This window comes from Aotus nancymaae, unplaced genomic scaffold, assembly GCF_030222135.1.
Source record: "Aotus nancymaae isolate 86718 unplaced genomic scaffold, 86718_ANA_hifiasm-v0.15.2.pri h1tg000016l, whole genome shotgun sequence".
Lineage (NCBI taxonomy): Eukaryota > Metazoa > Chordata > Mammalia > Primates > Aotidae > Aotus > Aotus nancymaae.
Genome location: NW_026988428.1, coordinates 82,745,780 through 82,757,985, shown reverse-complemented (window position 1 = coordinate 82,757,985; position 12,206 = coordinate 82,745,780). Strand labels below are relative to the sequence as shown.

The 12,206-nt window shown below is 38.9% G+C and overlaps 1 protein-coding gene across 1 annotated transcript in view; it reads right to left on the bottom strand.

The window, feature by feature from the left end:
• The window catches only part of AEBP2 (AE binding protein 2), a 73,321-nt gene that overhangs the window by 40,001 nt on the left and 21,114 nt on the right, over nucleotides 1–12,206 (bottom strand). The window contains 1 exon segment of the mRNA XM_012447692.3: nucleotides 4,034–4,141. Coding sequence (XP_012303115.2) covers nucleotides 4,034–4,141 — 108 coding nt within the window.

The following is a 12,206-nucleotide window of genomic DNA, read 5'->3' as shown; positions in this document are numbered from 1 at the left end:
GAAAAGTACAAAACACTGCTGAAGGAAATCAATGACAACACTGACAAATGAAATCCCATCATAATCGATGGGTAGAATACTGTGAAAATTACCATACTGCCAAAAGCAATCTACAGATTCAATGCAATTCCCATCAAAGTACCATCATCAATCTTCACAAAACTAAAAACACACAATCCTAAAATTCATATGGAACCAAAAGAGAGCCTACATAGCCAAAGCAAGACTAAGCAAAAAGAACAAATCCGGAGGCATCACTTTATCTGACTTTGGATACTACAAGGCTATAGTTACCAAAACAGCATGGTCCCAGAATAAAATAGACACACAGACCAATGTAATAGAGATTCCAGAAATAAAGACAAATATTCGGCTGGGCAAGTGACTCATGCCAGTAATCTCAGCATTTTGGGAGAACAAGGTGGGCAGATCACTTCAGGTCAGGAGTTCAGGACCAGCTTGACCAACAGGATGAAACCCTGTCTCTACTAAAAATACAAAAATTAACTAAGCATGGTGGCAGGCACCTTTAATCCCAGCTACTCAGGAGGCTGAGGTGGGAGAATCGCTTGAGCTTGGGAGGCAGAGGTTGCAGTGAGCCAAGATCATGCCACTGCACTGCAGCCTGGGTGACACAGCGAGAGTCAGTCTCAAAATAATAATAATAATAATAATAATAATAATAATAAAAACATAAAGTGGAGAAAGAACACTCTTTGCAACAAATGCTACTGGGATAACTGCCAAGCCATATGTAGAAGAATGTAACTGGATCCTCGTTTCTCACCTTATACAAAAATCAACTCAAGATGGATCAAAGACTTAAATCTAAGACCTGAAACCATGAAAATTCTGGAAGGATAACATTGGAAAGACTCTGGTTCCAGACATTGGCTTAGGCAAAGAATTTATGAGCAAAAACCCAAAAGCAAACGTAAAAAGAACAAAAATAAACAGATGGAATCTAATTAAACTAAAAAGCTTCTGCACATAAAAAGAAATAACCAGCAGAATAAACAGACAACCCACAGCATGAGAAAAAATATTCGCAAACTATGCATCCAGAATCTACAAGGAACTCAAACAAATCATCAAGAAAATAGTAATAATAATCCCATCAAAAAGTGGGCAAATGACATGAATAAACATTTCTCAAAAGAAGATATACAACACAATAACACCTTATTTCTGCAACAATGGCCATAATTTTAAAATTATGTGGTGAAAAGGGAACACTTTTACACCGCTGGTGAGAACAGAAGCTAATACAACCACTATAGAAAACAGTACAGAGATTTCTTAAAGAACTGAAAGTTGAACTACAGTATGATCCAGCAATCCCACTACTGGGTATCTATCCAGAGGACAAAAAAGTCATTATATGAGAAAGACACTTGTACACACGTTTATAGCAGCACAATTTGCAACTACAAAAATGGAACGGGCCTAAATGCCCTTCAATCAATGAGTGTGTAGAGAAAATGTGGTATATATACACGATGAAATACTACACTTAAGCTGTAAAAAGGAACAAAATATTGCTTTCACAGAAACCTGGATGGAGTTGGAAACCATTATTCTAAGTGAAGTAACTCAGGAATGGAAAACCATATATTGTATGTTCTCACTTCTAATTAGGAACTAAGCTATGAGTAAGCATAAGAATAATATAATAGACTCTGTGGACTAGGAGGGAAGAGTGAGCAGTAGGTATAAAAGAGCACAGGGTATAGTGTACACACTCAGGTGACAGGTGCACCAAAACCTCTGAAATCACCACTACGGAACTTATCCAATGTAACCAAAAACCACCTGCTCCTCAAAAACTATTCAAATTAGAACTCAGCACAGTGGCTCATGCCTATAATCCCAGCACTTTGGGAGGCCAACATAGGAGGATCATAAGGTCAGGAGTTCAAGACCAGCCTGGCCAAGATGGTGAACCTTGTCTCTACCAAAAATACAAAAATTAGCAGGATGTGGTGGCAAGCGCCTGTAACCCCAGCTTCTCAGGAGGCTGAGGCAGGAGATACTGCTTTAACCCAGGGGGCCAAGGTTGCAGTGAGCCGAGATCGTGCCACTGCACTCCAGCCTGGGAGACAAAGTAAGACTCCATCTCAAAAAAAAAAAAAAAAAAACCCATCTCTACTAAGAATACAAAAATTATCCGGGCGTGGTGGCACATGCCTGTAATCCCAGCTACTTGGGAGGCTGAGGCAGGAGAATCACCTGAACCCAAAGGCAGAGGATGTAGTAAGCCAAGATGGCACCACTGCAGTCCAGCCTGGGCAACAGAGCAAGACTCCATCTCGGGAAGAAAAAAAAAAAACTATTCAAATTAAAAAAGCAAGGTACACATATACAGTATAATATTTCAAGAACATAAGAAACTTGGTATATTGAAAAACAATCTGTGTAATTAAAGCTTCTCTAAAATTAAATTTTGTTTTTTTTAAAGCAAGATACAGACAGTATTCAATTTACTAGACTTTGTGTAAGGAAGAAAGGAAAATGAGACTACATATTTATCTGCTTGTGGTTGCATAAGAAAATACTAGAAAACTCCACAAGAAACAAGTAACAATAATTATATATTAAGGAGGAAGGGGGGGAAACAGGAACAAGAGAGAGAGAAAGAATTCTTACTGTAAATTTTTGTTATAATGTTTTCATTTTTTGATTGCTTTTTCCAAAAAAATTGTTCTTAAAAGCAACTCCACAAGAATTACCTCACTCTCTAAGAAACCCAAGGGAAGCCGCTGGCGCAGTATTCATTCCAATAAATGTTGTTTTAACAACTATTAAACTCCTTGATACAGAAACTTTTAATCTCTATGGTATATGCTGCTTTCCATAAATAGAAACCAAAATATTTAATTTTTCATAAAGATAAACAGAAAAGATTTTTACAGAAACTTGCTCTTTATAAAGATTTCCAAGAATACATGCAATCTGACAAAAGTGATTTACAACTAAGCCCAGGAGTGTGATCTCAAAACTGAGGGAAAGGAATCAAATCCCTTAATGTCCTATAGTTTATTTGTTTTATATAATAGTCAATGTTGTTTGCTAATGAAAATACTGAAACCCTCGACTGTAAGAAAATATCGTCAGACCACAAGGTATTATCAACAAAAATCAACGTGGCTTCCTACCCATTAGCTATTTTCAAGACCCTAACCCAACAGCAACATTTCTCCTGTACTTCAAATAGAAAAAACTGCATCAAATGATCTTTATCTCCATCTACTTTTGAAATTCGATGCATATACAGGAATGTTAAAACAAAAGGCTGTTTTAAAAAAAAAACGTGGAGGAGCAAAAATATGCCTATTAGGAAACATGTCAGTTTAAGTTGACTTATCTTTTTTTTGAGATGGAGTCTCACTCTATCACCCAGACTGTAGTGCAGTGGTGCTATCTCAGCTCACTGTAACCTCTACCTCCTGGGTTCAAGCGATTCTCCTGCCTCAGCCTCTCGAGTAGCTGGGACTAGAGACGCATGCCACCATGCCTGGCTAACTTTTTGTATTTTTAGTAGAGACAGGTTTCACCGTGTTAGCCAAGATGGTTTCCGTCTCCTGACCTCGTGATCTGCCCCGCTGGGCTTCCCAAGGTGCTGGGATTACAGGCGTGAGCCACTGCACCCGGCTTAAACTAACATTTAAAAGAAAAAAACAGCCAGTGCCTGTAATCCCAACACTTTAGGAGGCCAAGGCAAAAGAATCATCTGAGGTCAGGAGTTCAAGACCAGCCTGCCCAACATGGTGAAATCCCATCTCTACTAAAAATACAAAAATTAGCCAGGTGTGGTAGCACACGCCTGTAGTCCCAACTACTAGGGAGGCTGAGGCAGGAAAATTGCTTGAACCAGGAGGTGGAGGTTGCAGGGAGCCAAAATGGCAGCACTGCACTCTAGTCTGGGCGACAGAGTGAGACTCCATCTCAAAAATAAATAAATAAATGAATCAATCAATCAATCAATCAATCAATCAGTGAATAAAAGAAAAAACTTATATACATACATCCTTACCTTGAAAGGTTTGTCTCCACTGTGTGTCAGCATATGCCTTTGTAACCAGCTTTGACTGGTTGATGGAGTATTATATACTTTACAACCTTTCCATAAGCAAACAAATACCTGTTAAGAAAAACAAAGCGATATTAATTTCATGACTTTTCTCAAGAAGAGTTTGATTCCTCATATATTCAAATTAACATGTTACAAGCCTTCAACTAACAAGAGCTACTGAATGTATGACCCAATCAAAATGCTTTTTGATAAACTGCCAAAACATCCTAGTATGAGACTTCCTTAACACTGCTGCCCACACCTTCAATAAGGAATTACCACACTGATCACAGAATACCATTCAGAAGGATGTGTATATAATATTAGCAATATATCCCTAGGAACTGGAACCATAGGCCAATGTTTACATTTCCGTATTTACTGTACAAAAGAACATTAATTTTAAATAGGAGGAAAATATCAAGGTGTAAAAAAAAATTAATGAAATCAATAAATGTTAATTAGAAGATACTATTTTCAACTTCAAAGAATGAGTGAGAATTATCAAATTACAATTTTTTACTGGCTATGTCCTGGTCTCACATGCATACTAACAATATTTGTTCCTATACTGTTCTAATCACGAAAAATTATTTTTATCTAGATTATGACATAGAGACATAGTGAAGACCCTGCCTCAAACAGAAATTCTGTTATGAAACAAACTGAATACAAAACATTAAATACAGTAATAAAAGTAACAGAAATAAGCTACCCTACTGTCATAATAGATCCACATTCTAGGTTCAGGGTACTAACTATAACAAGGTTTGGAATGCACCAAGACTAACAATGCACTCTTTATCATCTTCCTACCAGTGACATGTCAATTTCCTAACTAATGATATTTCCATCACATCGAACAATGAAAACTGCTTCCCAACATCACAAACAGAAGGGCCTACCACAATCATTATCTTGAAGGAACCATTTAAAGGCTCTGTTCTTTTCTAAGGTAAGAACAATTGTAGAGTGAAGATTGTAATACACTACATACATATAGAACACAAGATATACAAGGAACTGAAGAACCTTTCTTCAGCCAGTCTAAAATTTTTTAAGAGACTAGAAAAACTGACAGTCTATAAACAAATAACTGAGGTCAAATTTTTACTCAAAAACAATATCACCTTATGTCAAATGGGTATAACAAGGCAATACCACCACTGCCATTTGACAAGACTGTTTAGAAGTTACTGCATATCCTGACTCTACAACAGATTTGCTAGTATTAGATAAAGTCATAACTTTTCTCCTTCATACTCAAAATTCCCAACCCTAGAACATGTTTATAAACTAATGCTCAAGGTTCTCAGAGACAAAAGTAACTTTTAAAAATAAATCTAAAAGCAGAAAAGAAATACAAAGCAATACTTATATGCACCCAATGCGGTGGCTCACGCTGGTAATTCCATCACTTTGGGAAGTCAAGGTGGGTAGATGGCTTAAGCCAGGAGTTTGAGACCAGCCTGGATGACACATCAAAATCCTGCCTGGTTTTTGTTACAAAAGTAACAAAAAAAAAAATTGGCTGGGCATAATGGCGCACACACCCACAGTCCTAGCTACTCGGGCAGGGAATGAGGCAGTATGATTGCTTGAGCCCAAGAGATGGAGGACACAATGAGCCAAGATGGCACTACTGCACTCCAGCATAGGTGACAAGAGACCTTCTCTCAAAAAAAAAAAAAAAAAATGCTGTAGAAATTAATTCAGTATTGTTTGATAATCACACACAGATAATGCTATCAATTTTTGAAATCAAGACTACTAGACTCAACAGGCACAGTGGCTCACACCTCTAACCCCAGCACTTTGGAAGGACAAGGCAGGACTGCTTGAGCCCAGGAGTTCAAAGCCATCCTGGGCAACATGCCATAACCCTGTTTATACAAAAATATGCAAAAATTAGCCACGCATGGTGGTGCCCACCTGTGGTCCCAGCTACTAAAGAGACTGAGGTGAGAGAATTGCTCCCGCCAGAGAGGGCAAGGCTGCAGTGAGGTGTGATCACGCCACTGCACTACAGCCTGGGCACTGAGAGATAGATCCTGTCTCAAAAAACAAAACAAAACAAAAAACAACAACTACTACTAGGCTCAAAGTCTTATTTTTCAATCCAAGTAATAAAGAAGAATCAAGGGTTGGTTTAAAATTCTCTCACATATCATACTATTAGTTTGGTGCACAAGTAATCATCATTTTTGCCATTACTTTTAATGCACTAACCTAATACATAAACAGAAACGCCTTAAAGTATTTGGGAACAATATCAACATTACTCCTCTAACAACTTTTGTGACAGAAGGATTCTCCTTCATGTTAGTGACCCCCTACTCTGAATTACTCTTAAAGAAAAGATAGGCTTTAGTTCCTTCGAAATAAGCACTGCCTCTCCATAACAATACTCAACCACTAAATTTGGCAGAAATAACAGTATCTGGCTTCTAATTTTTTTTCTATGAGCAAATATGCAATAATGGCAGACCTGAAATTACACGTGAGTAATTTAATTACTCCCACTACTTAATTAGTGAGAATGTATGGTCTACATGGAATAATGTCTAGTAACACAATTAAGGCAACACCTTCAGATTCAAAGAAAAACCAAAATCTTCAACCTGGTAAACTTTATAGCAAATGAAGTAGGCATAAAAGATCAAGGTTAACTGTGTTTAGCGATACTGGGGTAAGATGTTTAGAAAGATGCACAAAAGGCCGGGCACAGTGGCTCACACCTGTAATCCCAACACTTTGGGAGGCCGAGGTCGGTGGATCATTTGAAGTCAGGAGTTCAAGACTGGCCTGACCAACACGGTGAAATCCCGTCTCCACTAAAAATACAAAATTAGCCAAACAGGTTGGCACATGCCTGTAATCCCAGCTACTCGGGAGGCTGAGGCAGGAGAATCACTTAAACCCGGGAGGCAGAGGCTGCACTGAGCTGAGACTGCACCACTGCACTCCAGACTGGGGACAAAAGCAAGAGTTCGTTTAAAAAAAAGAAAACACGCAAAGCTGTTCAAGGCTCTATTTCCTTTCCTAACCTGTATTAGGAAGACCTTTTGATAAAAATATTCCCAAATCTGACAAAAGAGTTTTCTTCAAACCTGAGACTTTTTAGATGTATAATATGTGAAAAACATTTTTATACTATTTTTAGAAACTCTCCCACTGTTAAAATTGACCCTGAAAAATCAAATGCCATACAATTCCAATTATATCCAAATTTGATTATGTTCAAGAATATAATCTGTTATGGTTCTTCTATTTTAAAATAAATTAAGGTCTGGCTATTTTAACAGAATAAGACACAGGGATCCAAGGTCCAGTCTCTCAAGACACAGCAAGTTATGTTGTACTGGCACAGTGACTTGTGCCTAGAATCCCAGCTACTCGGGAGGCTGAGACAAAATGATGGCTAGAAGACAGGAGTTTCAGACCAGTATGGGCAGCAGAGCAAGAACCCAACTCTAAAAATTTTGAATTAGCCAGACGTGGTGATGCATGCCTATGGTCCCACTACTATAATGAGATAAGAGGACCCCTAGGCTGGGTGCAGTGGCTCATGCCTGTAATCCCAGCACTCTAAGAGGCTGAGGTGAGCGGATCACTTGAGGACAGGAGTTCACAACCAGCCTGCCCAACAAAACCCCACCTCTACTAAAAATACAAACTTAGCCAGATGTGATGACACACACCTGTAATCCCAGCTACTCGGGAGGCCAAGGGAGGAGGATCGCTTGAACTTGGGAGGCAGAGGTTACAGTGAGTAGAGATCATGCCACTATATACACTCCAGCCTGGGTGACAGAACAAGACTCCAACTCAAAAAACATACATACTTTTATGGACTGCCAAAGAAATCTTCAAGGTTACGAGGGCCTTACATGTAAGGTGTAGATGTCCAAAATTTCAACGTTACAGGGAGGTTTGGGCTTTCTGTTGAGAACTCTAGAAAGTACTGAGTTTCTGTCAGAATAGGTTTTACCTTCAGGAATCTTCTCTAAAATGCCCAAAATGAATAAGGATGGTATAAACCTGGGAGCCAAGGGTTGTCTGAGTCTCCTTCATTTTGGTCAATATTCTTAAACCAGTGTATGAACCACCGTATTCTTGTACCAGTGTATGTACCTGAATGTATTTGAGTAGCCTATACTTAAAATGGCTTGTATAATACAGATAAATGCACAAACACCTGTGCACCTAAAGTGCCCAAATCCACGAAATCTTTCTGTAAATAAAAAATCCACTGCAAAAAAATGCGATGTTAACCTGTCAGACTAAGTATGCACAAGAAAATTCAGTTATTACCAGTAAATTAAAATCAGCCACATATATTCTAAACGCAGAGCAAGTTAACAGTATAATCTACATGCCAAAATAAAGGCCTAGTTATACCGAGTAACTGATCTTGTTTTCAGTAAAATGACACGAAAAGAAAAGAGAGACACCATCTAAAGTCAGGAAGGGCAGCTGAGTGTGATGGTACATTCCTGGAATCCCACCAACTCAAGAAGCTGAGGCAGGAGCACTACTTGAGCCCAGGAGTTGAAGACCAGCTTGGACAACATCTTAAGACTCTGTCTCATTTAAAAAAAAAAGGAAACACAAAAGTCAGGCAGAGGAGTTGGATGGATGATTCCATGGTACCATCAAGACCATTGTTGTTTTGTTTTTTTTTAATAAAGATGGGGTTTCACCATGATGGCTAGGCTGGTCTTGAACTCCAGGTCATCCACCCACCTCAGCCTCCCAAAGTGCTAGGATTACAGGCATGAGCCACCGCACCCGGCGTTTTGTTTTTTTTTTTTAAAGACAGCGTTTTGCTCTGTCATCCAGGCTGGAATGCAGTGACACAATCATAGCTCACTGCAACCTTGACCTCCTGAGTGCTATAGTTAATTGGACTCATTCAAGTCTTCCAATAGTACCCTATCATATTTCTCCCTTGCACAAAATCTCCACCCTTTGCCCTCAACAAAAAACACACCAAAGAATATATGCAAAAGTAAACCTGAAATGACCACAGAAAATAAATCGTCTATCAAGAAACCTAAACAGCTTTCTCTCCAGAAATTGTATTTATGTGAGAAATAGCTAAGAAAGAAAGAACACTAATATATTTTACATTGAGCCTCTAAAGTCCTACAAGTTACCCACCTTCCAAGACTTAGGTGTATATTAAGAGGACTCTGGGATTTGAAATTTGATTAGTAAGGTAACTCAGAGTCTAACCTTCAGAAACCAGTAACATATAGAAGTATGGACCTAGGCTGGGCACAGTGGCTCACGCCCATAATACCAGCACTTTGGGAGGCCGAGGCAGGCAGATCATCTGAGGTCAGGGGTTTGAGACCAGACTTGACAACATGGTAAAACCCCGTCTCTACTAAAAATACAATACAAAAATTAGCCAGGCATGGCGGTACATGCCTGTAGTCTCAGCTATTTAGGAGGCTGATGCAGGAGAATCACTTGAACCTGGGAGGTGGAGGCTGCAGTGAGCTGAGCTTCCATCACTGCACTCCAGCCTGGGCAACAGTAAGACTGTTTCAAAAAAAAAAAAAAAAAAAAAAGTATGGACCTAATAACACAATTCTATCATATTTAACACTAAGAGATTCTCTTTTTGCCTGTCTTGTTTTTATTTTTGAAATTGTAGAAAGTACTCTCATGATTTCTTTTTAAAAAACGTATACTCATCTGGGCGTGCTGGCTCACGCCTGTAATCCTAGTACTTTGGGAGGCCAAGGCAAGACCAGAATTGGCAACACAGTAAATAGAGACCCCCATCTCTATTTAAGGAGAAAAAAAGTGTATTCATAATTTGGTGTTTAAATGATTAGTTTAATTTTAATGTAGAAATCAGGCCAGGAAAATCTAAACTCAGCCTCCAAAGAAGTCCACATGAACAGAGCAACATAAACAGCTAAAAAGGGGAAAAAAACGATGCTAAGTGGTTATATAATGGTTTTGTTTTTTTCCCAGGGCAAAGATTATAGCAGAATGAGAAAAAGAACAGAAATTAATATAGTTTAGATCTTGCTAACTTACTGCTCCAGTAAAATTGTCATCTTTCAATAATCAGAAGCATAAAATCTTCTAGGGTTACCAATTTTTTCCTCATCTGTTTCTGTTCCATGATGACACTTTAACACTTAAGAGAGAAAGAAGAAATAAGAAATCTAAAAAAATAATTAAACCAACAAAATCAGGTGTTTTCTATTTATATTAGATACCTACAACAGTCAAATACACAGAGACAGAAGTAGAACTGTGGTTACCAGGAACTAGTGGGAGCAGAGAGTAAGTTTGTTTAATGGATACAGATTTCACTTTGGGATGATAATTTACAAGTTCTGGAGACAGAGAATGGGTGACAATTACACAATAAGGTAAATGTACTTAACACCCCCGAAATGTACATTAAAAACGTTTTTTTGTTTGTTTGTTTTTTGAGACAGGGTCTCATTCTGTCATCCAGGCTGGAGTACAGTGGCCCGATCTCACAGCAGCCTCGACCGCCTGGGCTCAAGCAATCTTCCCACCTCAGCCCCTCAAGGCGCTGAGACCACAGGCATGTGCCACCTCACCCAGCTAATTTTTGTAAAGACAGGGTTTTGTTATGTTGCCCAGGCTGGCCTCAAACTCCTGAGCTCAGGTGATCTACCCACCTCAGCTTTCCAAAGAACTGGCATTACAGGTGTAAGCCACTGTGTCCAGCAAAAAAAAAAAAAATTTAAAGCTCATTTAAAAAAAAAAAAATTATGTTTCAACCAACAACTACTCTTCAAAACACAAAAGCCGCTGGGCACAGTGGCTCATGCCTGTAATCCCAACACTTTGGGAGGCTGAAGAGGACAGATCACTTGAGGTCTGCAGTTCGAGACCAGCCTGGCCAAAATGGTGAAACCACATCTCTATTAAAATTACAAAACTTAGCTGGGCGTGGTGGTGTGCACTTGTAATCCCAGCTATTAAAGAGGCTGAGGGAGGAGAATCACTTGAACCCAGGAGTCAGAGGTTGCAGTAAGCTGAGGCTGCACCACTGTACTCCAGCCTGGGCAACAGAGTGAGACTCTGTCTCAAACACCACCACCACCACCACAAAGCCAACCTCAAAGCACAAAATCAGATCGAATTTTCTTGTCTTTTATAGTAGTACCAAGTTTTCAAGTTCTCATTCACATTTTATCACTCAGAAAACATAGTCTATTGTCATTTTAGCACTTTCAGAGGCCAAGGAGGGCAGATGGACTGAGTCCAAGAGTTGGAGACCAGCCTAGGCAACACAGTAAAATCCCATCTCTACCCCCCCAAAAAAAAAAAAAAAAAACACCATAGTCTATATCAATAACTGGTATGTAGAAAACAACTGGGATGCATTTTCTCCATTCTTTGAACCATTACATTTATAGTTTAGCAAATAATGGCCTTCAAAGATCAGGACTCCTATCTTTGGTCAAAATAGCATTACTCTTAAAATCAACTAGAGAATCTTATTATTGGTAATCAAGTGGTATTTTGAATAAGGATTCAAGAAATAACATGGAAGATTTCTCACTTCAGTATTACACTTATGGGAAAAATATCAAGATTTCATGTCTAGTTCTATAATATCACTAAGATACAAGTATATAGTTACAGTGATTACATGATATATTTAATTATTTTAAAAATCAGTGCTGGGAGGCCCAGTAGTCACGGTGGATCACTGAGGTCAGGAGTTTGAGACCAGCCCGGCCAACATGGTGAAACCCTGTCTCTATAAAAAATACAAAAAAATTAGCCAGATGTGGTGGCTCATGTCTGTAATCCCAGCTACTCAGAAGCCTGAGGCAAGAGAGTTGCTTGAACCTGGGAGGCAGAGGTTGCAGTGAGCCGAAAACACACCATTGCACTCCAGCTTGGGCAACAAGAACCAAACTCTGTCTCATAAATAAATAAATAAATAAATAAAATAAAATAAATAAAAATCCGTTTGTAACTGCATTTTTCCTACAAATCTGTAAAGAGCTGTAATTCTCATCAGGTTGTATGCCAACTCAACTTGCAGGATTCCAAGACTCAGAAATACGAAATTCCCCTCTCCCACATCTACTAAGAGAACCCCAGCAATCTTCCAAATAGC